The sequence below is a fragment of the Penicillium macrosclerotiorum genome (assembly GCF_028827735.1).
Source record: "Penicillium macrosclerotiorum strain IBT 26536 chromosome Unknown utg000006l_segment0_segment0, whole genome shotgun sequence".
Taxonomy (NCBI): Eukaryota; Fungi; Ascomycota; class Eurotiomycetes; order Eurotiales; family Aspergillaceae; genus Penicillium; species Penicillium macrosclerotiorum.
The window spans coordinates 233,197-260,964 of record NW_026643085.1 but is presented as its reverse complement, the minus strand read 5'-3'; the positions used below and the strand labels follow the sequence as shown (position 1 = coordinate 260,964).

The window sequence follows — 27,768 nt, the reverse complement described above, 5'->3', positions numbered from 1 at the left end:
GGTGATAAATCGATTCAAACACCCATTTTCGCGTACATGTAGCAAGAGAAGGGAATTGAGTGAAGGGGTTTAAGAATAGTGCGCGCTTGTAAAAGCATAGATCGCCTTGGGGGTATTGGCCACTTAATGATAGAAGCAACGCCCAAGCGCGCAACAAGGCGCTGTAGTGCAAAGCATCATTTGAGAACTTCCAAGCTTCCTTGACCTTTGCCCTCATTCTGATTTGGTAAATAATCTTCCTATGGCTGTTTTCGTTCCCCGTCCTGGTCCCTTGTTGCCCGAGAGATCTATTTTCAGTAGATTTCTTGCTAAGAGGTCCTGGCATGAATTAGCTCCCTTTATTCCCCGATCAATTTGTCAAATGTTAGCATACCGCTTCTTGAAGCGCCTTGGTTTCCTCTTCAGACAAAATGGCACATGCAGCAATGAGATTCTCCCCTCGGGCTGCTAGCAATGCGATTTCATTTGCGCGATCGACAATAGCGGCCTCGACACCATTGATTGCGGCACATCTGTATTGTCTGTCAGTCTGTCATAATTCCAGCATACCATGATTAGACTGATTGCAAACATGGTGCCAAAGCTCTTATTACATCGGCCCGGATGGAAGCTGATTTTAAATTTAGCCTTGAACAACCATAATGAGTCGAGAGTACGGACTTATAGAGGTATATGACTTGGTCTTCAACATCCTGAGATTCTTCACAGACTTTTACTTCCATATGCCCCAGCTGGAGTCTAGATCGTGATGGGAGAAAGTCATTCTCGAAAATTTCGTGAAAATGCGTGGCAGCAATGACCTTGGGGGCATCTTCAAGGCAAAGCAAATGCTCAAGGATTCCACAGGCCAGTCCGATTCCATCTTAGCAAAGAAGTCAGCCATTTTCGTAAGAGAACAAACGACAGATTATTAGCTTCATGACACACCGCTCTCATTTGTTCCCTTGCCAAATTCGTCAATAAGAACAAGGCTTCGCCCGGTGGCTTGCTTAAGGCAGAGCGACATCTGCTGCAGGTCGCTCATGAATGTGCTTTGAATCTGATATTTCGGTTATGAAAGACATAAAATTGGACAAAATTTCATTGTAATGATACCTTTGAGACACTCTCCTGCGTGTTCATTTTTGTTAAAATCTTATCTGTAATACCAAGCTCTGCCTCTTCGGCAGGAATAAAGCTACAATTTCTTAGTATTTTGAATACCATTTGAAAACCAAGATATTCTGACACACCTCCCAATCTGTGCGAGATACACAATTAGAGCAACCTAAAATATTTAGCTAAAGACAATTTGCGCCCAAGGGAAAAATAAAAATACAAACCTGCTTCATGTAAACGCTTTTTCCAGAGTAGTTTGGCCCAGTTAGCACGAGCATGCTAGGAGCTGAGCCCGTCTGCGAGGCGATTGTATTTGTCCGTTGGGTTTCGGGACCACCCATGAGTAAAGTATTATTTGGCACATATGAAGAAATCGTCAGCTCTTGTAGTATGTGGCTAAACAAATATTAGGTCAGCGAAAACCGAAGCTATTGAGGATAGGAATTCGTGCCGGCCTCCTCTGATTTTGATAACGTTCTGTGACACCATCCGTGGTCGAGTCAATCTATAAAAGCTAGCAGCTTGAGTAAATGCAAGGAGACTTCAATCTTATTAGCATTACCCCCTACTTTCTAGTATGCAACAAACCTGTCGAGATCGCCGCAGACATCTGATGCTTCGACTAGAACATTTTCATAGTGAAGAATTCGCTGGGCCAGATCGTACACGATTTCGATTTCCTTCTCTAAAAAAAGAGGCAAAAATTTACTTTCAAGCTTAGATTCCTTCATTTAACAGCAAACTTACCGCAAATTAGCCCATATATATCACCTAGCTTGTTATCCAGCTCCCTCATTCGGAAATCTTTGAAGTAGGCTCGCGTCTCTGTGACAAAGACAATCTCCCAGTTCTCATGAGCATTAGAATACTGGGCTTGCCCTCTGTCATTGAGTGGTATAGCGATATTAAATCCAAGTTGAGGGAAATATATCACGTTCACATCGATGTCCAACTCCTCTGGAATGGTTGTAGCTATTTCAATGGCCACACGTTTAAGAAGACTGCTCAGGCCATCATATCGATCTTTCATCCGGTCAAGATCTCTGTCAAGGCCCTGTTTTACTACAGTCCTGCCTTGTTCTTCAGAACTGTCGATATCGACCTGAATGAATCAGTCACCGTTCTTTTGTTTGCTTGACTTCAGACCCACTATCTCTTGAATCATTTTTCCTACTCGATAAAGCTGTGCCGCTTCGAACAATTGAAGGGCCTATCATTGTTAGCCCTCCAGATTCCAATTTTGAATGCTAATTGTATTACCTTAGCTCGAAGGGATAGACTCTCTGCACCCGAAATTTCTCGCAGTCCATCATGTATATCGATGGAATAGAAGGCAAACTAGAATAAATTAATATTTGTCTATGACATACCTATAATAAAGAGAGATCATACTGCCAGAAGACTTGCCCACACAGTTGCTGCAAATCCAGTAATCTTAGCGCTCCCTGTACTGATTCCTTTCCGAAGATTGGTCATCACAAGTCGAAGATTCCTGACATGCTTCAGAGCCTTGGTCATTTTTTCCAAGGGGACAAGATTATCCGGTCGTGAAAAGACACTTATAAAGTCGTGTCTGTCTCTAATGACAGCAATATCAAGACTTGGACGAAAAAAAATCTGCTTTAGTTTGGCTTTTCCCTGAGGTGTTGATGCAAAGCGGTGGAAAAGCCCATATACAGAAAGGCCTTCTTTACCAGAAGCTGATTTTGTGCCTGGACCTTGGTTGAATATGCTTGGGTGTGACTCGGGGTGAATGATCTGTAGCGACCAGAGAGTGTTGTTATCGATTCCCCTGTTTCTCACATCAGTAAATGGATTTTATTAGTCGAGAATGTTATCCGACAATACTTACATCATATCCTCAAGGCTGAACATCTCTAAGTGCCTGACTTTGAAGGGAGAATCATCTAGCACCCCGATAATTGTTCCTGTTCCTCGGCGCCTTTGTAAATGAGTGAGAATGGCTCCTGCACAGCCAATAGTTACAGGATTTTCCATGTCGATTGAGCTAGACATGTACAAAAGTCTCCCTTCATTCAGCGTAAAGCCCATCTCTTGTGGATTCATCTCTTCAGGCCCAGTGAGCCCGCTTTGTGGCACAAAAAATCGAATCCGGTCTTCGTGAGATGATGATATCTCGAGTCCAACAAGTCTATTCTGGGCGCCAACGAAGCTGAAGTCAGTCGTAGGACGAATGTCTACCTGATAAGGAAGATATGACGATGAGTCTGCTCATTGACTATTAGTTCAAGGCCGTTAGAAGCATGATAGCTATGGGAAGATACCATTGTCTTGGGCAATGTTTTGCCGGTGGCCTTGAAGGTCAGAAATATCGACTCGAGAAGATGTCAACATTACAGTAGGTTGGATCCGTAGAAGCACTAGGTCACGATTAGTGGTTCTATGTTCCATCAAGCTGCCAACTGCCAGAAAAGACGATTGGCCTACAATCTTCAATTTTTTCCATTCCTCCAAGCCGGATGTCTCTAAGAAGATACATCTTCTCCTCCTCTGCCGAGTAATATGCACATCCCACGGTCCCGGAATCTTTCATGTCAATGGCGGCAATGACATGGCCGAGATCGTCGTCAATGAAGCTTTCTGTTTCATCGAGCCCGGGTGGAGAGTTTGCTGAGGGGAAAGGTGTTCGTAATTGGCTTGTGATGGGGAATGATGCCGGTGGCTGGAAGGAGGATGTTGAGATGGTCGATGGTTGACGCAGTGTCCGGGCTGCATTGCAAGCCCTTGACTCAGACGTATGAGGCGTGACAAGAGGCGGATTCAACGCTGCCGGCGACCGTTTTCTTTTCCTGATTGAAGGCATTGTGCTTTTGTTGGTTTAAGCGTTGCGGTGAGTGTATAGACTTGGGATAACTGAGCGCATGCAGGTCGACGACGTGGACGAGGTCACGTTCTTTCATCTACATCATCCCACATAGCACATAGCATAGCTGTAATCTACATTGACACCATAAGCGGGTTTAGTTGATGACTGTAGTATGAGCAGAATATCATTAATTTACATGTAGAGGAGTGAGGTAATATACAGAACTCATGAGAAAACATGGATGAAGATCCAACCAATGCATAATACGATCCAAAACACCACTCTGGTATGCCCTTGAAAAACATCATGAAACAAACATCAACGCAATCTGTTATACATTTTCTTCGCCACCTTCAGATGAAACAAGCAGACCTGACTTATCGTCATTAAAAGAGACTCGGGCAGTTTGACCCGAAGTGACCTCGCCACGGATAATCCTGTCAGCTAGTCGGTTTCCAATCTCCTTGGCGATTAGTCGGTTGAGAGGTCGAGCACCAAATTTAGGGTCATAGCCTTTCTCACACAGCCAGTCTTTGATCTTATCGTCCACCTGGAGGGTCATACGACGGCTATCCAGGCGCCCCTGTAGTTCCTTGATGCGGATGTCGACAATGTCTCGCAGAGCTTCGCGAGAGAGACGCTTGAAGATGATAAACTCGTCAATGCGGTTAAGGAACTCAGGAGGGTATGCACCCTGCACAACATCCAACACAGCCTTCTTGATCTCCGGCGAGAGCTCGGCCTCGCCACTGTCCTTGTATGAATGCAAAGGATCGGCACCAACAAGAATATCTGCACCGAGGTTCGAGGTCAAGACAATCAGAGTGTTTCTGAAGTCAACTTTGTGTCCCTGGGCATCGGTGAGGAAGCCTTCATCCAGGACCTGCAGTAACAAAGCTGAGATATCCCGGTGCGCCTTCTCGAATTCATCAAAAAGAAGCACGGCATATGGCTTCCGCCGCACTGCTTCCGTGAGCTGGCCGGCGTCGTCATAGCCAACGTAGCCAGCTGGAGATCCAATCAGACGACTAATGGTGTGTTTCTCTTGGAACTCACTCATGTCGAATCGAACCACTGCGGTCTCGGTAGAGAATAGGAACTCGGCCATTTTCTTGCAGAGTTCAGTCTTACCTACTCCAGTAGGCCCAAGGAACATGAAGGATGCCAGGGGACGATTTTCGCCACTGAGACCGGCTCTCTGCATGCGCACCGCATTGGCAACGGCGGATAGTGCCTCGTCTTGCCCGCGGACGGATCTTCGGAGGGTGTCTTCCATGTGAATCAGCTTTTCAACCTCTCCAGCCATTAGCTTGGTCACGGGTATTCCAGTGGTTCGAGAAACGACATTGCCGATATCATCAGCGGTTACGGAATCGTGAATCAGGCTCTGCTTGTCAGCATCCTGCTCCACCCCTTCCTTGGGCAACTTGGCTTCGAGCTCAGGGATCTTGGAGTATCTCAACTCTCCGGCCTTGGCGAAGTTGCCTTCACGCTGTGCTTGTTCCAGCTCAAATCTGGCACGTTCCAATTCTTCCTTCGTACGCTTGATAGTATCGATTTCGGCTTTTTCCTTTTCCCAAACTTCGGTCAACTTGCCAGCTTCCTCTTGCTTGGCTTTCAAATCTTCCTGGAGCTGGTCACGTCGTTCGCGACTGCTCACATCGGTTTCTTTGCGAAGAGACTCGAGTTCAATCTGGATAGTGGTTATGTCCCGCTCGAGCTCTCGGATAGGGTCTGGTTTTGATTCTTGCTGGAGGCGGAGGGCGGATGCCGCCTCGTCGACCAAGTCAATGGCTTTGTCAGGCAAGAAGCGATCGGTGATGTAACGGTTGCTATAGGTGGCCGCAGCAACAAGAGCCCCGTCGGTAATTCGAACACCATGATGGACTTCATATTTGTTTTTGATACCGCGAAGGATCGAGATTGTCGAGGCCACGGAAGGTTCACCGACTTGAATTGGTTGAAATCGACGGGCCAGAGCGACGTCCTTCTCGATCAACCGGTATTCATTCAAGGTAGTGGCACCGCAGCATTGGAGCTCCCCTCGAGAGAGAGCCGGCTTGAGTAGATTGCTGGCGTCGATACTACCCTCTGCCTTGCCCAATCCGAGAAGAGTATGAAGCTCGTCGATGAAGAGAATTACTTTGCCTTCGGCGTCCTCGACTTCTTTCAGAACGGCCTTCAGCCGTTCCTCGAAATCTCCGCGGAACTTGGCACCCGCAATGAGGGCGCCTAGGTCCAGGGAGATTACTCGCTTGTTCTTGATGCTTTCAGGCACATCTCCCTGCACGATGCGTTGTGCTAGGCCCTCTAATACCGCGGTTTTACCGGTACCAGCCGCACCAATCAGGACAGGATTATTCTTAGTGCGGCGAGATAGCACTTGAATGGTTCGATGGATCTCAGCATCTCTGCCGATGACAGGATCCAGCTTGCCGGCTTTCGCTTTCTCCGTCAAATCCACACCGTATTGTTCCAAAGCTGACTTCTCGGGCTCTCCACTCATATCCATACGATGGGTCCCACCCGGGGGATGTGGTCGTCCCTTTGCATAATGACGCACTGGGAGAGCTAGAGTCGTTCTCGCCAACGGGGTCAGGAGCGCTGAATTTCCGATAATTTGAGGAAGTCGCAAAGACGAGCGTGAGCGTGAGCTTGTCGATAGTAATCGATTCGAGGTGCCGAGGAAGTGAAGTTGTCGTAGCGTGTGGCAGCTGCGTGAGGTGAGTGACAATCTCGCGGCCATGTTGGGTGAGCGAAGAATGTGCGAGAGATCCCCGTCGACATACAGAGTCTCGACCGGAGCTTTTATACAGTGACGTTAACAAAGGTGTTCGGCCCCACACTGGGTATTATATAATATTCTGCCGGTCAAAAATCAAACCCTTCAATTACATTCATCTACGATTCTCTCGCAACCCTAGTTCTATCTAGCAGAGCAGATACCACATACCACTCAATAAATACTGACGGAATTTTTTGAAGGGTTTCAGATAGATGCTTTAAAATGCCAATTGTCCAGTGCTTCTCACTCTTCCTATGCTGTTTTGCGCCAATACAATTTTATCGTTCTTATCTTGAGTATGACATAGAGGTATCGCAGTGCCCAGCGTTCTCATTGCAAAGGATTTTCTTTATATCCCGCTATTTTCGCCTATTTTTTTTTTTTTTTTTTTTCAAAAGCTTCCAGATCGAGCAATATGTGACACGATTAAAAACGATCGCAAGAAGATGTTTGGGTTCTTCTTGATAGCGCTCAACTTAATGACACAGTTGGTCATAGTCAGAATTCGTGGCCTGTCATAGCGTTTTTTGGACAAGTCGTTTTGGCGCTTGAGCTCTTTTATAGCTGTATACAGGATAGTTGAGAGGGGATGCGGGGGTAACCAGTACGAATGCAGTTATAACCCCATCCGATAGCTAAGAAATCGCACATACCTATATTATGTCCCATCTATATTGATGGCAGTAGTAGTAAGGCGAGAGAAGAGAAGAGAGGCGAGGATAGGAGAAGGACAATACAGCGTCTGCATGCTCGCCTACGATGATACGCGTACGTCCTACGCGCTTCAAGTAGGCGGTGAGTATGATGAGGGCGGTGAAATTGGCGGGGAATTAGGGGGAGGCAAATACTTTGCGACCGTCGCGGGAGGAGCATCTCATCGCGATGCTTCTCGAAAGCTCCACCACGCGGGCGGTCAATGGCCCATCAGGGCGGCAGCTCCGCCGCGACTGGACCAAGCTCCGTCACGACTCGGGTCACGTGGCTGGGCCGTTGCCCGCCCAATTTAAACGAAAAAAACCTTTCCCTCTTTACCCCTCGGTTTCTCCCACTTCCCCTTTTCTTTCTTCCCACCTCTCTTCCCCCCCCCAAAACCAAACTTCATTCACAATGGGTTTCACCGACTTCGTCTCTGATGCCGGCCTGACTCGTACGCGCTCCCTTGGCGTTTTCCTTTCTGTGTCTTGAAAAACTGACCTGTTGCCCCAGTGGCCAACAACTACCTGGCCACCCGGAGCTACATCGTTGGGTAAGAAATTTTTCCCACCCCCCTTTCCCCCGCGATGAATCCTTCAATTCGTCTGCTCTTCTGTTCATTGCACTCGCTTTGCTTGGCTCCATGTGTTTTGATCGCCACTTCTATGATGAGAAAAAATTGGTCCGTGTTTAGGAGGCGGATTAAGACCCCGCCGGATGACTACATCCAATGCGTTTATTCGCGTCTCTGATCTTGATTACTTTCCAATTGCAAATTTCTGCTTCTGGTTCCATCTCGTGGACATGCTTGCTGACTGTTCTCGATAGCCACGAGCCCAGCCAGGCCGATGTTGTGACCTTCAAGGCCTTCAGCGCCGCCCCCGACGCTGCCAAGTACCCCCACGTTGCCCGTTGGTACAAGCACATCGCTTCCTATGAGAGCGAGTTCTCCGCCCTGCCCGGCGATGCCTCCCAGGCCTTCACTGCCTATGGCCCCGAGTCCACTGAGCTGCCCGTGAACCCCAAGGACAAGCCCGAGGAGGACGATGAGGAGGAGGACCTCTTCGGCTCCGACTCTGAGGAGGAGGATGCCGCCGTTGTTGCCGAGCGTAACAAGCGTCTGGAGGACTACAAGGCCAAGAAGGCCGCCAAGGGCCCCAAGCCCGCTGCTAAGTCCCTGGTCACCCTGGAGGTCAAGCCCTGGGGTATGTGATTCCCTATCCCGATCCTGCGAAGCATTTTGCATTGGAGTCCCTTGAAACTAACTCCATTTTTCTAGATGACGAGACCAACCTCGAGGAGATGGAGGCCAACGTCCGTGCCATTGAGATGGACGGTCTTGTGTGGGGTGCTTCCAAGCTCGTCGCCGTCGGCTTCGGTATCAAGAAGCTCCAGATCAATTTGGTTGTCGAGGACGAGAAGGTCTCCACTGATGAGCTGCAGTCCCAGATCGAGGAGGATGAGGACCACGTCCAGTCCACCGACATTGCTGCCATGCAGAAGCTGTGATTTTGAGATGCCCATTTACGAAGCAGAAATGGTGTGACGATGGAATTTTGATGTGTTAGGAACCCCCCCCCCCAAATAGTTACGAACCTAGAATCCAGCCTCAATAGGGCTGGTTTGATGAAAAAAATCCAAAAATTTTTATGACCTTTTTTTTATGGCTCGTAATCAAGAATGTATTGAATAGCGTGTCAAATTCGGAGACCTGGCAAAGTAAAGCGTGATGGGGGGGTTTCTGTTATAGCAGGTTTGAGCGCGGGGTTCGGCCAGTAATATGTGGCAAATACTCGCTGCATTCCTCTTAGGCCATTGCCTGGAGGGGTGGCATTGTGCTGCATATACCCAATATCTCGATCACATTGTTTATATATACAATGATCGTTTTACGCTCTAATAGAAGCTTCATATTCCAGGTTTGATACGTATAGTTTGTTCAATCCATGGCTGGTATAATTATATATATTCCGAGCATTGATGATATGTAGACAGACTATAAGATATGCCCCTCACAATATTCAATTACCGGCAATCATCCCTCTCCAGTATTTGTTTGAACATCAAATGACCCAAAATCATGTTTCTCGGAAAGAATCCCATCAAAAGACCGAACCCTGGCCAATGGCAAATACCAAAGACCAGCACGTCGGGGTGTGTGCTTGGCTAACTTAGAATGTGATTAGCTAATCCTGCGACCAGCGAACCTCCCGAGTTGCCTATGACAGCTCCGTTCCACAGCCTACCATCCCTCTCTATCTGTCTCGCTCACTGTTTCGGCAAAGGAGCTTTTCATCTGCATTTCTGTTAATTGGAGAACTGGAAAAGGCCACTCTTCTGATCGACTGCCGATTTCCTTCGATCCCCTCTCTCAATCCGTCCTCAAATTGACCACCTTTGGACCTCGCCATGAGCTTCCTCTCGCGCGTGGTCACTCTCTTTGGCCTGGTCTTGTTGGCTCACGCGTACGTCCCTTGACAACTTCAATTCCAAATCTACCCAATTCTCTCGCGGCTTTCCCAGCTAACCCGAAGCTCTGTTCCTCCCCGCAGCGGGTACTCGGCCCACGAGCACACTGTGCTCTTCAGCGCGCGCATCGCCACTTTACCCCACGATATTATTGTTGAGACCCTTGTCGCCGTGGTGGTTGTATCTGTGGGACTGGTGCTTGGTGCGGACAAGCTGAAGCCAGTTGGCTGGCGTGATTGGGCGGGCGAGATTGAGCGCGATGGTGGTGCCCGGAATCCGTATCTGGGGCTGGAGGAGCGGTATGGTTTTTGGGATGTGCGAGTAAGATTCTGGCCCTCTTCTCTCTATGCTCGTGCTATTGATCCCTGGAGGAATCCGGTTGTTTTCGTGCGGTGTTTTGTGAAATTTGAATTGAAACGCGCACCCGACAACTGCCTTTCTCTCCACTGGGTCAATGGACTACTGTATCTACCATCGACTTTTTGCACTGGAGCTAACCGTATCTTCTAGGCCAAGCGGAAGGAGTTTGCGGATTGGATTCGTGGACAGGATATGGTGAACAAGGATTGATGGAGGCTGACAGGATTGTCGTGACATGACATGCAATGATTATTTGTACATTATGCATTGCTGCGAGGGACTTTCAATCAATACTACTCAGCCTAAAAAGCTTTCTTTTGCCGATCGGACAATTGCTCAGCAACCTGATATGACATTCCTGTCTATCAAGATACTGTTTCGCTTTCTCGCCATTCTGTGGGCGTACTTCTAGCCAGGTCTGATCATTTTCACTCCTCTCCCGGGAGAACCGAATGTGGGAAAGAAGTACATATTGAATGTTTGTGGTGGCAGTGCCGGCGGCAATCGAGAGCGAGGGTCGAATGAATGGCCATTTCTGCTGATCTTCCGGAGATGCAGCTGAAAGGGTCGCTCTTCTGTTGGCTCTCAGAAGATGAATATGGTCGCGCCCTTCCGCCTGTAAAGAAAATATCAATTTACCGTCAGCCACATCGCTGCACACTGCTTCAAATGGCACCTTGACTGTGTCGATCAGCCGGGTGGGAAAGAGGCAAGAGTTAAGCCAAAATAAAGGCAAGAAAGACAATAAAGACATGTTGATCTGCAAGGAGTAATGCACAGCAGCATATTGTAGCCTATTGCTTGTTTTGTCAGCCATTTTTGAGATGTTTTGAGCTTCAACACCCCCCCTCCCTCTTCGTAAATTCTATTGCAGCTGCCTACAGGTCTGGACCTATGTGGCTTATTTATCTATCCACCATGATGCCAAGTCAGCTCCAACTCGACGTCTCATATATGTTCGGCATCCGAAATTTTACGTACCTGACTATGATTCTTGGCTGTCAGGATGTATCTTGGTATGCCATTCTAAGTTGCATGATGTCTCTCTTACCCACCTTCATTGCCCCCTGTTCCCCGGATCCGGACAGAGTCTACGCGTCGCCCGTTGTACGACCGATGAAGCCGGACAAGGGACCGTTTCTCTCTCGATGTATTCAAGCTTAATCAATGTTCCCTGCAGGAACTACGACGTCTCGGTGGACTTTGGAGTAAGCGTCGTCTGTGACATCAACGAGGGTTCCAGCGTGCGACGCCCTGTTCGACCTTCGACAAGCGTGTGAAACCACGGGCTGTGGGTATATCATCCTTCGTACCGGGGATTCGAGGGTATGAATAATGGAATCATCGATGTATGTAATAGAAGTAATAGTATGTATGAATTAGAGTGGGCTACAACATCACATCCAGATGGAAGGTCAATCTATCTTCCCTGACTATCCCAATATTTACTCTGTGTACTCCACAAAAAATGTATGATCTAGAAACATCAAGGGATGTCTGATTGACACGGAATATGGGGTGAAGGAGTGAGTGTCACGGCAAGAAGCGCCCCTGCCAAATAGATCATTCGAGACGGAGGGTTTATGGTTTTTCTTCTTCTTCTTCTCTCCTTTCTTTTCTTTTCTTTCCTTTTTTACTTTATACCTTCTGACCCTGTTGCTGCGTCTACCTCTGCTAATCGGATGCATGCATGCGCGGGCGTCCAAGCCCCTTCTGGCAGGGAACATCACAGGCGGAGGCCGACCTGCATGGGGACGTGGCAGTATGGACGGCTGAACATCTGGCTAAAATGGCACCATGTCGCAGTGAAGCCCGACAGTTCGAGCTGATCCACTCCGGAGATCATGCAGGCCTCACAGGCTAAAAAACCAGCCACCAGTAGCTCATCATCGGGGACTGGGCGAATGTCTCACTTGTCGAGTTTCTGGGTTCTGGATTTCCTTGTTTCGCCTCTAGCTCGGCGGTCTCACCCGACAGCCAATACGCGCCACGTACGACAGAGCTTCCGGTGATGATTGTATATGGTATATGGTATATGGTATATGAGAGTTCTTATGAGGATGGGATCATCGTGGTTATTACCATTCATACGAATAGAGGACGAGGACCAAGAAGGGATCGACAGTACCCGGGTTGCCATCCGGCGTGCGCGCGGGGAGGGGATGGGGGTGGGAGGACTCTGACTGGCCCGTTGGACGCGAGTTGGAAGGGAATTCGTAGGCCTCCACGCGGTCCGTCCGCCAAGCCAAACTTCCTTCGAGGTAGCGTCAGCTTTGGACGAGCATCCAAGGTTCCTCCAGATCTTTCGTCCCGGGAATTGGCCATTGAGAATATATACAGATAGATAGAGATAGAAATAACTGTTTAGGTATATGCAGTTATATATAGTACTATATGATTGTTTATCATAGAGGATAGTTCACGTTGGGGGTGTGAGGTGGTATTGGCGGACCGGATATCTAGTTAGCCTGGGGGATCGGCCCTTTTGGAAAGAAGAGTTGGGAGCTGGGAGTTGGGAGTCGGAGAAGCTTCCGGTTTTCTCTAGAGTATGGAAGAAGACAGTATTACGTGAAATAATATACTACGAATGGTACCATTGACACCACTTGTATTATTTGGTGTTTTGGAAAGTCTCTGGCGCTCTCGCGCTAACGCCACGGCCCCAGTCCAAACGGCAATGTGCGTCGCAATTGAAACCCAAACATCCCAGCAGTCGAGCTTCCAAACTATACTGAAGATTCTCGACTCAGTTTCCTCTGATGAACAATGACCAAACACACACCAGGTCCATAGACCAATGACCCTCCACCAGCTATGGAGGCCAAGGCCGGGTCTTTCTCCGACTGCCACATGGTTTTTGGTCTTGAGAATGTCCGGATGTCTGTTGAGTGGGGGGGGGGGGGGGGGGGCAAAATGGCAAATGGGCACTGACGGTGGGCCCCGACTGCTAATCTTAGCGAAGGACGAGGTATACGATTTACTTCAGACTTTAGACTCTCGACTTGCCACAACTTGTGAATCATCTCTACCAAGCAATGTCCCTCCGGACTTTGGACTCTGTAATAAATGTTTCAGGTCAGCTGTACTGTAATTTGGCACATTCAAGTCTGCCTCGCCTGCAAACTCAACACAAAAGGTATGGGAATCCTCATCCGATCCGTGGCTTGGACACAGCCTCCCAACGAAAGCAACGAAGCAACGAAGTAACGAAACAACAAAACAACGAACCGGCGAGCTTACGCATGAAAGCTGCACGGCAGCCAACCGGTGTGACCCCCAGACACCACAATCCAAACCAAAATAGAACGGCCGACCTTGCAGATCTCAAGACGCGCTAGACCCTAGCACGCCCGATGACTGGTCCACTCGCCAGAGACAAGTCACTTTCTCAGGGCTGATGGCGTTATGGAGGGAGTGACCAGGAGGCCCAGGACCACGACGAGCCGCCTCCTGTCTCCCGTGACAACCGACATGAGTGTTGCTCTTTTAAAATGCCCCAGAGCTGCTCCTCTCACCACTTCCCCTTCTCTCTTCAAACCCTGAATCTCTCTTCCTCCTCCTCGGCCCACGCTCGTTCCGCACTGGACTGTCGTTTCTACTTTGCCAATACATTGATTTCTCCCGTCATTGAGACCTGCTTGACCCATCATACCACCCCATCACACAATCATCATGCGTGCCTCCATCATCGTCGCCACTCTGTCTGCCCTGGCCATGGGCGCCATCGCTGAGACCACCAGCGTGAGTAGCGAGGTAAGTATTTCCCCCATGGTTGGGAAACGAGATAACTTATCCGCCTTGTTGTCACCCAACATCTCCTAACTCGGGTGCAAATAGGGCAACCCGGCCACTCAGTACTTGACTGAGACCAACTCCAATGGCGTGGTCACCGGCCAGCCCAGCGTCGTCACCAGCCAGCCGACTGTGGTGACCTCCCAGCCGGCCGTCGTCACCATCCCCGCTGGTTTGACCTCGGGTGTCCTCCCCAGCAGCAGTTCCACCCACAGCGGCTTCTCTTCCTCGGCCAAGACCAGCTCTGGCAAGACCACCTCGACTGAGACTAGCACCTCCACGGGCACCTCGTCCTCCTCGTCGAGCACTGACTCCTCTTCCAGCTCGGCCACTAGCTCCAGCTCCACTGGAGGTGCCGCTATCGCGACTGCCGGCCCTGCTGCCCTGGCTGGTCTCGCTGCCCTGGCTGTTTTCGCCCTGTAAACTAGCTCTCCAGAGGGGTTGAAACACAGTGATCTATGACCCTGTTGGCCGGAGCTGAGACTCTCCCCACAAATATTTTTCTCTGTGGAATCTGGGGCTCAGAAGAGGCCTAACCAGACTGGTTATGATCATAGATCTTTGGATGTGGACTCCGGTTTCATTTGACTGGGGGTTCCATGGCACGATGGACACGAAAATGCAGGCGAAAGGCTTCCCTTCTTCTTTTACTTCTCTTTTTCTTTACTGCGCATTTTAATCTGGGGAGGAACTTGTTATCCATCGTCATCTTGAAGGATCGGATCAGGACTTCTCATCTTGTTTGTTCTTTTCTTGCGTGTGAATCGGACAGCATACTCACGGCGCACCCATTTCCCGCCCCATTACTTTTTAACACTGCCATTCATGGGTGATGATTAGCTTAATTCTTGGTAAATACAAAGTTGAAAGACTGCCATTCCTTGATATTGAGGTTTTCCTGTCGGACAATGAGTGCATCGGAGTACCTTAGCATATCTTCGTATACTCGTCTGCAATTTGCAATTGGAATGAGGGGGGACTTTTTTTGATATTGGGCGTGCAAGAAAAGTACTTGATATTCCACTGTGGCAAGTTATTTGACGTTTGCGATTGAAACGAGCTGAGTTGACAATGTGTATGGGTCCTATAGAAGCAGCTCTTGCATGAACAGTCTCTGAAAGGCTCTTCCGAGATTGTGATCATACCCAACCGACTGAGAAAAGAGAGGTATCCACCAGCATTAATGTTCCTGGTCTTCATCAGCTGAATCATGCGCCAATGTGATCCGTTGACCGCAATGGCCACAGACGGCGTTCACCCCCAAACTTCCCGATCGGGTAATGTAATGGGAAACGCGAAATCGCGAAGTCGCGTCATCTACGCGTCACCGCTTCGGGACTAGCGGCCCCAAACAACCCGTCGACGAAGTAACCGACTGTTTTGCCTCGCCGGAAAGCTTCATCACAACATCCATCCCCACCCCAATATGGTGAGTCCCCACATGGATGATCAACACCAGCGCTCAATTCCACAATAACAAAAGCTGACTTGGTGACTCCAGGTTTCCAACTTGCGCCGTCTGGCTGCAGATCATGCTGCCTTGCACAGCAACAAACTCCCGCCGTACTACCTATTCCCACCGGATGATGGCCGATTTGCAGCGCCCGATGATTTATCACAGCTCACCCTCCTCCTTACGGGTCCCGCAGGGACACCCTATGCACAGGGGATATGGCGCCTAAATCTTAAGATGCCCGAAGATTACCCCCAGAGCCCACCCAAGGCCACGTTCCGTACCCGGATTTGGCATCCGAACGTGGAGGAGCTCACGGGCGCTGTTTGTGTGGACACCCTCAAGAGAGACTGGCAGTCCAAGCTCACTTTACGCGATGTGCTTGTAGTAAGTTTATGCCGTAAAAGCCCTAAATAACTCAGTCCAACAACGAGGCCAGCCGTGGCTGACTATCTGTCCTGTCGAATAGACCATTTCTTGTCTCCTCATCCACCCGAACCCCGACTCTGCTCTCAATTCATCTGCAGGAACCTTACTCCGGGAAGACTATGGCAATTTCGCCCACCAGGCAAAACTTATGACCTCAATCCACGCCCCGATCCCATTGGACCTCCAAGAGATGGTGAAGGAGGCCAAAAACCGAGGCGAAGACCTTAACTCAATACCCACCGAGCGTCAGAACGAATCAAGCCATTCTTTGCGCCCACGAAAACAACAACGCCTACACTCTGGCATACCCAGAAAGATAGTCCGAAGAACCACCCCGACTGAATATTCTCATTCCCCTCTACACGATGCGAACGATACCATGAGTGACAGCGAAAATGAAGATCCCGCCAGTGCAAGCAAAGAGAACAACCCCTCCTTGTCCCCAGTCCCAGTTTGCCTGGCACCAGCCAGCCCGCGCAAGAATGCGCATGGCAAGCGCCCCCTTTCTGTCCTCTCCATCCCTTACCCCGAGGATCCCGATGTGGATATGATGCTTGTAGACTCAGACTCAGAGTGCGAGGTGCAACAGACCCCGAGCGTGACCGCCTCAGAACAAAACATTTCCGCCAACAATACGCGCATCCACCGACCCACCTCTCCACAGCGCAAGTCTCCTAAATTGACACTTGCCAGGGCTGTCAATGCACCATTCCGTCTTCGCGATGACCTCCAGATCTACGAGGACGTCCCGGACAGAACGCGATATAATGCGGATGGCAAAGAAAACTGCGATGCAGGCACCAGTGGCTTGCGGGAGAAGTGCGATCTATATCCCGCGAGGCCAGGCAATAGCGCTAATACGATCGCTTCGGGGTTGAGCCCAAACTTGTCTGCCCCATATTCCACGTCGGATTCCTCACACCCTTCCAAAGTCATGAAGAAAGCTGGATTGGGTGGGCGCAGAGCTGGTGTCCCGAAACCAAAGCCACGGATTGGCGTACGTCGCCTGTAAAGATACTTGGAATATTCGGGCTTGATCATGATTTTGTTCTCTTTTTGCATGCATATATTGCTATTTTCGCCGGATTCTCACGACTACGATACCCTGATTTTGTGATTCGGTTTATGGCCGGCGAGGGACGCATTGAATTGGTTGCATAACTCGCATCTATCGGTTTTCTGGTGCATTTTCTCCTTTATTTGTTGGAGTTTAAATTTAGAGGTTCTAGCCAATGTTTTACATTTGACATTCACTATTTAATTTCATCGATCCATTATCTACCTGCTCGAACCTATGCTAGAAAGTAACCCACATGAACTCCTGGGCTCATCCCTCGACAATCAACATTGATTGACCGGCTTCTCAGGCTTGCCATCCCGAAGAAACCCTTCCAGGTTGTCCCACGTTTGACGCTCGAAATTGGCCCAACTGGTCTTCGAACATACTGCAATATGCGGGAGGAGGGTGACCATCCAATTTTCTCTCAGATTTTCATGTACCTTGGGCTCATTCGCATGCACATCGAGCCCTATCCCCACGACCTGTCCTGCCTCGAGAGCAAGAACGAGTGCGTCCTCATCAATGATCTTACCTCGAGCAATGTTCACCACACGAAGGCCGGTCTTTTTAGCCGCCTGGAACTCTCGGTGCGAAAGCAAGTGGTGTGTCTCTGGGGTATATGGCGCCGCTACCACAACGCAATCGCTTGCGGATAGCATCTCTATCAAGTCTGAATAATATCGCGCACCGCTTTTCAACTGCGCCTCCTCCTGCCTTTTCCTTCGCGGGCCATGATACACAATCTGCATCCCCAGCGCCGCCTCACACTTTTGGGCAATTGCAAGCCCAATGTCACCCATCCCGATCATACCCAACACTTTGCCCGCCGGGTCAACCGCTTTTAGTCCGAGCTCACGGCTCTTCGGCCAGTCATACCGTGCACACCATTGCGCGAAGCTCAGATACCGGAATGTTTCGAGTACAAGCGCGATGCCGGTGTTTGCCACAGCCTCTGTGCATGCATTCGGCGTGTTGCAGTACCAGATGCCCCGCGCTGTCAGGGCCGGGATGTCCGCCGCATCGTAGCCATGCCCGCTGCAGCAGATCAGCTTCAAGCTTGGCGGCAGGTGTGGAATGACTCTGCTGGCAAAGGTCTGATGCGCCGCATATGGGCCGGCTTTCAGCCAGCCTGTGCGCACGATCGCGGTGATCTTGTTATAAGGCCCGCCAGGTTGGAGGCGGGCGATAAATTCGTCGACTGAGACGCAGTCATAGGTCAAGAAGGAAACCTTTTGGGCCAAAGCTTGGCGCCTGGCTTGGTCTATTTGCTGGACGGTGGATTCGATCAGGAGGACGACGGGCTTTTCGACCATCATGGCGGTCGGTGTCTATGGGTTGCTTCAGCGGGAGGTGGCATGGGTGCCTTCACAATTCTTCTACATCGCTAGCTCGGCCCATACAGACTGTTCCTTCTGTGGGGTCTGCGGCGAAGACTGCAGGCCGGTGAGTTGTCGTTATTATCGTCACTTATCGTCTCTGTGCGGGGGTCGGCTTCGAGTTGGACTTGCCGGCTGGCGATCGGCCTGTCTCCCGGTTCGACAGGGGCACTTACCGAGTGGATACTGGGTCTATCGACCAAAAGACCAATGCATGGGCACTGATCTAGTCGATTTAGAACTGGGCAAGAGGGTTGCCAGCCGAACCGCAACTGCGGAGTACTGTCCGACCCAGGAGCTCCATGATGGTGGGTGGGTATAAACTGTAACAGCAAGACACTGTTTTTCGCAATCTTCTGCCAAAAAATTCTCTTCATTAGCAAGAAGATATCCCCAACAGAAACATGACCACGCCGGGAATTCGAATCGCTATTGACCGCGGGGGCACGTTCACCGACGCCTGGGCTCAAATCCCCGGACAATCCTCAGATATCATCTTCAAAGTGTTGTCTGAATCTCCACAGCAATATGAGGATGCACCTACAGAATGTATCCGGCAAATTCTCGAGATTGCAGGCGGATCACCTATTCCGCGGGGAACATTGTTGGACCTCAGCCCTGTCGAGTCCATCCGCATGGGCACAACAGTGGCCACCAATGCACTGCTAGAACGCAAAGGGGAGCGGGTTGCCTTGTTGATCACCAAGGGATTTCGGGACTTACTTAAGATTGGAAACCAAGCCCGCCCTAATATCTTTGATCTGTCCGTGCAACGCCTCACCCAGTTGTACGAGACTGTAGTCGAGATCGACGAGAGAGTGACGATCGAGGGATTCTCGGAGGACCCTGAGCCAAAGACAATTGGCATTGACTCAGACCCAGCCCTGAAAGTCGGATTAACAGGTGAAGCTGTGCGTGTCTTGCGATCCCCGGACCTGGACGCAGTTCGAAAAGACCTACTCGCTGTCTGGGAGCAGGGCTATCGCTCTGTCGCCGTTGCGCTGATGCACTCCTACACATTCCAAGAGCATGAGATTGCCGTAGCAGCCATTGCGAGGGAGCTTGGGTTCAAAGTGGCCGTATCATCTGAGTTGCAGACTATGGCTAAGCTGGTCCCCCGCAGCCAGTCGGCGGTGGCTGATGCTTACCTTTCACCGGTGACTGAGCAGTATTTGAAGGGATTCCGGAAGGGTTTCAAGGGCGGACTGGAAGATGAACATGCCAAGAAGGTTTTCGTGAATCAATCAGATGGAGGATTGACCTCTATCACGAACTTTTCCGGTCTACGGGGAGTGTTGAGCGGGCCAGCTGGTGGTGTGGTTGGCATGTCAAGGACATGCTACGATGAAGAAGATTGCACGCCCGTGTTGGCATTTGATAGTAAGTCAAAAAACACTCTATGTCGAGGAGCATGAAATAGGAACGACCTATTTGGGGATTATATAGAACTAACGTAACGACTGTCTAGTGGGCGGTACTAGCACTGATGTTGCCAGATATGATGGTGCCCTACAGCATATTTTTGAAAGTACCATCGCGCAAGTCACTATCCAGACCCCCCAACTTGATATAAACACTGTCGCAGCAGGAGGCGGATCGATGCTCTTTTGGGAAAATGGTCTTTTCAAAGTTGGCCCTCACAGTGCCGGTGCCTACCCAGGTCCAGCGTGCTATGGACAAGGAGGCCCGTTGACCGTGACGGACGCCAATCTCTTCCTTGGAAGAATTATTCCTGATGATTTTCCAATGCCTCTTGATCTCACTGTTGTCAAGGACAAGTTCTCCGCCCTCACGGCTGTCATAAATAGTGAGAAAGATGGCTCGCCCCAACTGACCTCTGAAGAAGTGGCCGTCGGATTTATTTCAATCGCAAACGCGACCATGTCCCGACCTATTCGCACTCTGAGTGAAGGTAGAGGGTTTGAAGCTGCCGCCCACAATCTGTGCTGCTTTGGAGGTGCTGGTGGCCAGCACGCTGTTGCTATTGCCAGAGACCTTGGTATTAGAAGAGCTCTCATCCCTCGATATTCTAGTATATTATCGGCTTATGGCATGGCTCTTGCTGACGTTGTAGTCGAAAACCAAGAGCCCGAAGCTACCTCATTTAGTGTGGAAGCTATCCCCAGACTAGAAGAGAGATTCGAGAGATTGAAAGATGCCGGTGTCGCCGGCCTTGTTTCCCAAGGCTTTTCGAGTACGCAGATTTGCCATGAACTCTTCTTAAACATGCGATACCAGGGCAGTGATACAGCATTGATGATTCAAAAACCAGAAATCGTGTCCAAATTTGATCAAGCATTTATTAATCGCCATCAGCAGGAGTTTGGATTCACCCAACCGCGAGAGATCCTGATCGATGATGTTCGCGTGCGGAGCATTGGGAAAGGGATGGACGTCACGCTTTCTAGCCCATCAGCGGAGCTTAAACGTCTCGCAAAATCTCCTCCTGCAACCCCGATCAAACCAAGCCGGAACACTCAAGTCTATTTTGAACAGGTTGGCTGGGTTGAAGTTGGCCTCTATTCGTTGAAGAATCTCTCAGTTGGCACTCGTATCAACGGACCTGCCATGGTCATCGACAAAACCCAAACTATCATTGTTGACCCTGCGAGCGAGGCTATAATTCTCCCCGAGCACGTCGTGATAGATATTTCAGGGACGGAGAAGCCTCAAATTAGCACGGATGCTGTCGACCCGGTGCAGCTTAGTGTCTTCGGTCATCGTTTCATGAGTGTCGCGGAGCAGATGGGTGAGACCATGCAAAAAACATCAGTTTCGGTGAATATTAAAGAGCGATTGGACTACTCATGTGCTGTATTTGCGGGAGATGGTAGCTTGGTTGCGAATGCGCCCCATATTCCCGGTCATCTGGGCTCGATGAGCTATGCGATCGCGTATCAAGCCCGTCGCTATAACCCCGGTGAATTGAAGCCTGGCGATGTGCTTCTCAGCAATCACCCTAGCGCTGGTGGTACTCATTTGCCAGATCTGACCATTACAACGCCTGTCTTTGATGACGACGAAAATCCGACGAAAGTTCTCTTCTTTGTTGCAAATAGAGGGCATCACGCAGATATTGGTGGTATTCAGCCTGGTTCCATGCCTCCTCATTCTACCGAGCTCTGGCAAGAAGGTGCCGCAGTGGAATCTTTCAAGATCGTCAAAGAAGGAGATTTTGACGAACCGGGTTTAATCGAAGTCTTGGTCGATATCCCTGCGTCATATCCAGGGTCTAGTGGTACCCGCACACTTCGCGACAATATCGCCGATCTCAAAGCTGCCATTGCTTCTAATAACAAGGGGATCAATCTGATAAAAGCCTTGATTAAAGAATACACGTGGCCAGTGGTTGAATATTATATGAAAGCAATTCAAGACAATGCTAGTCAATCGACTCGTGATCTACTCAAGATAATCGCTCACCGATTTGAAGGGCAACCCCTCGAAGCGGTCGACTACATCGACGACGGGACCCCATTAGCTTTGAAGATAACGATTGACCAAGGCTGTGGAGATGCTATTTTTGACTTTACAGGTACTGGACCAGAGCATTTTGGCAATTTGAATTGCCCTCCGGCCATTATGTACTCCGGGATCATGGTGAGTGGAGCATTCCTTATCTGAAAAAAATAAATAAGGATATAATGATATTCTAACGTCATATTAGTATTGCCTTCGATCAATGATATCATCCGATATTCCATTGAATCAAGGCTGCCTCAAACCTATCAAGTTAATCTGCCCGCCCAACACTCTCTTATCCCCGTCACTTAAAGCGGCAACAGTGGGATCTAATGTCGAAACGTCCCAGCGTATCGTGGATTTGATTTTTAAGGCATTCCGTGCTGCAGCTGCCTCACAGGGTACCTGCAACAATCTCACCTTTGGATATGGTGGCACAGACTCAACCACCGGTAAAGTCATAAAAGGCTTTGGGTACTACGAGACTATCGCCGGCGGGGCCGGGGCTGGAGCAGATTGGGATGGTGAAAGTGGTGTGCATACGCACATTACCAACACGCGCATATCTGATCCAGAGATATTCGAAAGAAGATATCCGGTCATTCTGCATGAGTTCTCTATCCGCAAAGGTAGCGGTGGTGCGGGTCGACACCATGGCGGCGATGGATGCATTCGCGATATCGAGTTCCGGCTGCCTATGCAAGTATCGATCTTGTCCGAGAGACGTGTGATTGCTCCGTATGGAATGGCTGGCGGCGAAGAGGGCAGTCGGGGCGTTAATCTTTGGTTGAGAAAATATCTGGATGGAACCAGTCGTTTAATCAGCTTGGGTGGAAAAGCAACGACCCACATGAATGCTGGTGATCATATCATCGTGCAGACACCTGGTGGTGGTGGCTATGGTCGCAACCCAATGAAAAAAGATAAAGAGTTCATGGATATCTTCAAGATCAAAGAGAAGTTCGTTCCTGGTTCGGCACTTCTACGGACACAAGGGAGTCTGACGGAGAAGAACTCGACGGCCACAGGTAATTAGAGCGTTTACCTTGAATATTGATATTGTATATGAAGATTTAGATGCAATAGAATGAAATTTAGATGATAAAAAATGCTCTCCAGCTTTCTATTAGCTGCATATTCAATATATTAAGGCCAATGTTCTTCTTGCCGACTTGCACCAAGTTCTCATGATAGGATTTAGCTAATACCTGTTGAACCAACAGGCTCAATGTTACTCATGGATAGTCTTGAGCGGGTAAACGATCAGGATTATTAGGAATCATATTTGGTAATGGGTTATTCCACCTTGACCAACTCCGCCCTTCCCAAACATCCTCGATCGGCTTCTCATTCACAAAGTTCTGAGCGTTCCGTTCGTTCTCTCTCCAAGCTCTAGGAAGTCCAATTAATCTTCAATTTGTGCATATCGGATCACAAAATGGGTTTCTTACCTCAAAATATTCTGACCAACCATTTTCTTCACCTGTAAATCTGTGGCCCCTCTTCGCATCACCGCCTCTATCAGCTTGGGATAATCGGCGACGGAGTGGATGCCGTTAGCTAAGGTTACTGTCCCGTCAAAATCACCTCCAATTCCAACATGGTCCCAGCCAGAAAGCTCCACAATATGCATGACATGATCAACGATGGTCTCGATATCGGCAGAATCGGGGTCCCTCGCGTTGAGAAACCGTTTGACAAACATCACCATCAAGACTCCTCCGTTGGTCTTTAACGATCTGATCACATCATCTGGCACGTTGCGATAATTTTTGGATATGGCGTAGCAGGTGCTATGGCTAAAAATGACGGGCGATCGAGCAATTTCCAAGACTTGCCTCATGGTCTGATGCGACGCATGAGATAAATCTACCATCATACCAAGCCGATTCATTTCACGGATTGCCAATGCTCCAAAGGACGACAGGCCTGCATCTTCACCTGAGTTAGACATAGTCACAGTAGCTGCTGCGGTTGCATAGGCATTGTCACTATTGTGAGTAACTGTAATGTATCGAACCCCTGCATCCCATAGCTGACGGATCACTGCGATTGATGATCCAGTTTGGTGCAGACCTTCTGCGCCCAACATAGATGATATTTTGCCAGATTTGAAAGCCTTCACAGCTTCAGAAACTGTCGAGCAAAATTTGAGCTCGGGAGTCATATCAATAAAACGACGAGCTACATCTATTTGCTCAAGTGTGTCGCGCACAACATGGCTCGGATCATCAATTTTCTGCGTGTCTGGGCATTCAACGAAAATAGACCAAAATTGAGCTCCAACCCGGCCCTGTTGCAGACGTTTGAGATCAGTGTGACTGGCTAGGCCTATATTTGTGGTGTTCCTCTTATTAGCCCTAGCTTGAACAAAAAAATTTAGTTGTTCCGTACCATCACGAAAGGCAAACCTGTCAGAGTAGATTTTATTCTGTAGCTCGACGCGAAGCAGGTATGGCAAGTCATTATGGCCGTCAACTAGTGGTGTAGTGCTCAGTATGTGGTCAACTCGTGAAGCATAATCTGCGCCTGTATTGGAAGCGCATAAGTGCTGGTAGACGATCCATATCGAGCCGGCTATGAGGGTAGAACCAAGACACAGCGAACCCGAAGTCCACTTGAGATGCTCTAGGTAATCCATACGACTGATTCTTTTCGTGAAAGTATACGAACCAAAGATTAATGAGGAATGAATAATAGAGAATGATTATCTATTCGGTAGTGAGAGCTTTCTAATTACTTTGATCAAGAGAGAAGGCGGCTATTGGACATTTACCCACGTTTGCCCGGCACACCTAAAGCCGATTGGACCGGCAACTTGGTGCTCAAGCCGATCGGGCCAAACAAATACAGATGTTGGGGTTATCTCTGTTATCAGTTCCTATCAGGACCAGACAATACCAACATATTGGAGAGAGTAATTGTGTTGATAATGCTGGTCTAGCCTTGGGATTAGCAAGCTTCCAACCTGCATAGGTGACCTTATATTTGAGCGTATGACTTAAAAGTAACGAATTAATATCAATTACCTCCTACCCCCCTGCAATCCCATTTCATAATCTACCAATGGAAATGAAAGGCCCAAAAGAAAGCCACACGGCTCAAGCCTATGATCCCGATACAGATGAGGGTACAGCTGGAATCTACATCGATCCAGTCAAGGAACGGCGAATGATGAGGAAATTTGACGTGAGGTGTCTATTATTACATTCGAGAACAGCCACTGATCCATAACGCAGTTCTTCGCAATTGGCTTATTGGGCTTGTTTTATATGATGGCTAACCTGGACCGGTCCAATATTGGAAATGCCAATACAGCAGGAATGCCCGAGGACTTGGGTCTTGTTGGTAATCAATTTGGCACAGCGACAACTCTCCTGTAAGAATGCCCGGACTTTTGACTTTTTTGATTTTTGTTGCTAATGACAATCGGCAGTTATGCGACTTACGTTCCATTTGAGGGACCGATAGCGGTGCTCTTGAAAATCATCGGCCCCAAGCCACTGCTCTCTACATGCGCATTCTGCTGGGGGGTTACCACTTTAGGCATGGGTAAGTGCATAGTAGACGTGAATTTTCATACCTTTGGGCTCGCTCAATTAATATTTTTCCTGATAGCATTCATAAAGAATTGGCAAGGGTTGTATGCCTGCCGGTTGTTGATGGGATTCTTCGAAGCCGGACTTATACCGTGTATTAATGTGTATATTGCTCTGGTGTATAAGAAGAGCGAGCGCGGAAAGCGGTCGGCCACGATTTTTGCATTCAGTGCCTTCTCAAGTGCTTTTGGTGGACTTCTCGCATATGGCCTTACTCAAGTTCACGGGCCGAATGGGTGGGAAGGATGGCGTTGGCTCTTTGCCGTCGAAGGTGCTATGACCCTAGTTCTAGTCCCTCTCTTTCTTTTTCTCTTCCCCAAACATCCCACCTTGGCATGGTTTCTCACTGCAGAAGAGAAAACATTGATGCAAGCTCGTTACGACAATGATCCGCACTGGGGGCAAGACGAAAATTTTACCTGGGCTGATTCCTTGAGTATATTCACCGACCCCAAATGGTACGCGTTTTGGACCTACCAGTTCAGCGTGGATATCTCATTATATGGATTCACGACATTTTTGCCGAAGATCGTTTCCGGGCTTGGATACTCGGGAGTCCAAGCAAATTTGATGACCGTTCCAATTTATATGGTTGGACTGATTTGGTTTCTTGCAATCGCATACTGCTCGGATCGCGTTGGACTGCGAGGTCCATTCCTTGCTGGGCCTTTGCTATGTCTAATTATTGGATATGCAATCTTGATCTCAGTGGAAAATGTGAAAGTGAGATTCTTTGCATGCTTCGGTAGGTTGATATCTTAGAAAAACCGTGGATTAAGCGTATCTAATCAAATCTTGTCAGTTGTGGCACTCGGTATCTACCCGACAACAGGATTGTCACTCATGTGGCTCCAGGACAACACAGCGCGTCATTTCAGGCGTGCGACAATGGTAGGTATGACGCTATGTTTTGGAAATACGGCAGGAGTTGCTGTGGGCCAAATCTTCACAACCCAGTCGGCACCGCGTTACATCAAGGGTCTATCTATTAGTTTAGGTCTTGCGGTTGTCGCATTAGTAATGGTTGGTGCCTTGATGATTGGAATGACCGTGGTGAATAGAAAGAGAGCAGCAAAGATCCAGAGAGCCGAGGAAGCAGGCGAGGTGTTAGAAAACAGGCCAGAGAAAGGAGACTACGATGTGTATTTTAGATATTCTCTATAGCCGGGAAGAGCCCGGAATTCCCATCCAAGATTTACTCCACTCGACAAGATGCGTGGGGCTCATAGAAAGAAGGAACTGTACCAGTGCACTAACTGTATTTACACCTTGGATTTTATCGCCGCGCGCTTATCTTTTGGGGCCGCATCAGCTTCTCCGCAGATAACAACCCACCATTCCAGTAGCGTCGCTCTCCTCTTTCCTGCCCCAAACCCCCTCATTTAATGATGCCTAAACAAAACACCCCGTCGAGACGGCGAAGACGAATATTTGTAGCGTGAGTTGCAGATGATTCAATTCAAGAGATGCCTCTAACGCGATATTATATTCATAGGTGCCGACGATGCAATTCACAGAAGATCAAGTGCTCGGGAACCCGACCTTGTCAGGCATGCTGCATATCTCAAAATCATGACCAATGCGAGTTCCCTGCACGAGATCGGAAAGTAACCGTATCGGAGACGTAAGTCATATCTTATTTTTGGAGAAATATATAATGGGTGTTGATGTGATTATTCTTAAGCTACATCAAAAGGTTGGAGGAAGAAGTTCAAGAACTAAAGGCCCAACAGGAGCGACGGAGAACCCAATCTCGAAACTCCGAAGTGATTGATAATATCCCTGATAAAAGCCTTTCAGCGGTGACCAATGTCCCAGACACAGATGTTTCCAACCCCCTATTGGAATCGCCCACTGGGTTTGTCGCGGCGGGATCCTCATCTCAGCCGGTCTTCATTGGCGAGGCTTCCTGCGTTGCCTTTGGGGATACACTTCTGCAATGTGTTGACAAGGATGCAGATCTTACGTCCTGGCCACCTCGGACATTCTTTGAGCACGAAACTTTTCATCGTCTTATACGTCCAGAGGTGGACCTGCCAGATCGAATACAATCGAGATTGCTAGCGGAGGTCGCTCTTCGATTTATCGGTACTGATTATCATTTGGTACTCAAAAGGTCATTCTTTGAGAAGCTTGACCAAACATGCACTGGGAAAAGGGTTGAAAATCAAAATACAGCCTGGATGTGCAAATTCTACGTTCTATTGGCATTAGGTGAAATGTACTCGAACCGGAAACGGAGAACAGCACACCAACACGTCCCTGGAACCGATTATTTTCTTCAAGCAGTGGAATTATTGCAAGACCAGTATGAGGAAGCGTCGGTAGAACAGGTAGAAATCATGATTCTGTTTGTACGCGGCTA

General features: G+C 48.9%; 11 protein-coding genes across 11 annotated transcripts; 7 read left to right on the top strand and 4 right to left on the bottom strand.

The window, feature by feature from the left end:
- Nucleotides 1-293: 293 nt before the first annotated feature.
- Nucleotides 294-3,922, bottom strand: N7462_005387 (MutS family protein MSH5; the record flags this gene model as incomplete). Its single annotated transcript, XM_057077105.1, has 16 exons — nt 294-308; nt 374-512; nt 572-610; nt 661-862; nt 928-1,039; nt 1,096-1,177; nt 1,233-1,267; nt 1,323-1,494; nt 1,687-1,783; nt 1,846-2,200; nt 2,249-2,308; nt 2,359-2,436; nt 2,491-2,890; nt 2,951-3,326; nt 3,384-3,479; nt 3,547-3,922. The coding sequence occupies 16 exons, from the start codon at nt 3,920-3,922 to the stop codon at nt 294-296; spliced, it is 2,634 nt and encodes an 877-aa protein (XP_056932685.1).
- A 334-nt stretch (nt 3,923-4,256) lies between these two features.
- On the bottom strand, nt 4,257-6,671 carry hsp78 (chaperone ATPase HSP78; the record flags this gene model as incomplete). Its single annotated transcript, XM_057077104.1, has 1 exon — nt 4,257-6,671. The coding sequence occupies one exon, from the start codon at nt 6,669-6,671 to the stop codon at nt 4,257-4,259; it is 2,415 nt and encodes an 804-aa protein (XP_056932684.1).
- Nucleotides 6,672-7,817: 1,146 nt separating this feature from the next.
- On the top strand, nt 7,818-8,912 carry N7462_005385 (translation elongation factor 1 subunit beta; the record flags this gene model as incomplete). The annotated part of the gene is made up of 4 exons (XM_057077103.1): nt 7,818-7,857; nt 7,917-7,956; nt 8,232-8,608; nt 8,683-8,912. 4 exons carry the CDS (start codon nt 7,818-7,820, stop codon nt 8,910-8,912), a joined length of 687 nt encoding a protein of 228 aa, XP_056932683.1.
- A 900-nt stretch (nt 8,913-9,812) lies between these two features.
- Nucleotides 9,813-10,442, top strand: N7462_005384 (membrane magnesium transporter family protein; the record flags this gene model as incomplete). The annotated part of the gene is made up of 3 exons (XM_057077102.1): nt 9,813-9,868; nt 9,956-10,193; nt 10,383-10,442. 3 exons carry the CDS (start codon nt 9,813-9,815, stop codon nt 10,440-10,442), a joined length of 354 nt encoding a protein of 117 aa, XP_056932682.1.
- Nucleotides 10,443-11,150: 708 nt separating this feature from the next.
- N7462_005383 (uncharacterized protein) lies at nt 11,151-11,512 on the top strand (the record flags this gene model as incomplete). The annotated part of the gene is made up of 2 exons (XM_057077101.1): nt 11,151-11,248; nt 11,413-11,512. The coding sequence occupies 2 exons, from the start codon at nt 11,151-11,153 to the stop codon at nt 11,510-11,512; spliced, it is 198 nt and encodes a 65-aa protein (XP_056932681.1).
- A 2,392-nt stretch (nt 11,513-13,904) lies between these two features.
- N7462_005382 (putative GPI anchored protein) lies at nt 13,905-14,447 on the top strand (the record flags this gene model as incomplete). Its single annotated transcript, XM_057077100.1, has 2 exons — nt 13,905-13,985; nt 14,070-14,447. 2 exons carry the CDS (start codon nt 13,905-13,907, stop codon nt 14,445-14,447), a joined length of 459 nt encoding a protein of 152 aa, XP_056932680.1.
- A 1,003-nt stretch (nt 14,448-15,450) lies between these two features.
- On the top strand, nt 15,451-16,918 carry N7462_005381 (putative ubiquitin conjugating enzyme E2; the record flags this gene model as incomplete). The annotated part of the gene is made up of 3 exons (XM_057077099.1): nt 15,451-15,453; nt 15,526-15,864; nt 15,947-16,918. 3 exons carry the CDS (start codon nt 15,451-15,453, stop codon nt 16,916-16,918), a joined length of 1,314 nt encoding a protein of 437 aa, XP_056932679.1.
- Nucleotides 16,919-17,247: 329 nt separating this feature from the next.
- On the bottom strand, nt 17,248-18,279 carry N7462_005380 (D-mandelate dehydrogenase-like dehydrogenase; the record flags this gene model as incomplete). Its single annotated transcript, XM_057077098.1, has 1 exon — nt 17,248-18,279. The coding sequence occupies one exon, from the start codon at nt 18,277-18,279 to the stop codon at nt 17,248-17,250; it is 1,032 nt and encodes a 343-aa protein (XP_056932678.1).
- Nucleotides 18,280-18,746: 467 nt separating this feature from the next.
- Nucleotides 18,747-22,840, top strand: N7462_005379 (uncharacterized protein; the record flags this gene model as incomplete). The annotated part of the gene is made up of 3 exons (XM_057077097.1): nt 18,747-19,722; nt 19,811-21,942; nt 22,010-22,840. 3 exons carry the CDS (start codon nt 18,747-18,749, stop codon nt 22,838-22,840), a joined length of 3,939 nt encoding a protein of 1,312 aa, XP_056932677.1.
- A 199-nt stretch (nt 22,841-23,039) lies between these two features.
- Nucleotides 23,040-24,445, bottom strand: N7462_005378 (dipeptidase; the record flags this gene model as incomplete). The annotated part of the gene is made up of 3 exons (XM_057077096.1): nt 23,040-23,196; nt 23,256-24,135; nt 24,199-24,445. The coding sequence occupies 3 exons, from the start codon at nt 24,443-24,445 to the stop codon at nt 23,040-23,042; spliced, it is 1,284 nt and encodes a 427-aa protein (XP_056932676.1).
- A 425-nt stretch (nt 24,446-24,870) lies between these two features.
- N7462_005377 (high-affinity nicotinic acid transporter) lies at nt 24,871-26,567 on the top strand (the record flags this gene model as incomplete). The annotated part of the gene is made up of 5 exons (XM_057077095.1): nt 24,871-24,993; nt 25,044-25,183; nt 25,241-25,356; nt 25,423-26,148; nt 26,206-26,567. 5 exons carry the CDS (start codon nt 24,871-24,873, stop codon nt 26,565-26,567), a joined length of 1,467 nt encoding a protein of 488 aa, XP_056932675.1.
- Between the last annotated feature and the right edge of the window lie 1,201 nt (nt 26,568-27,768).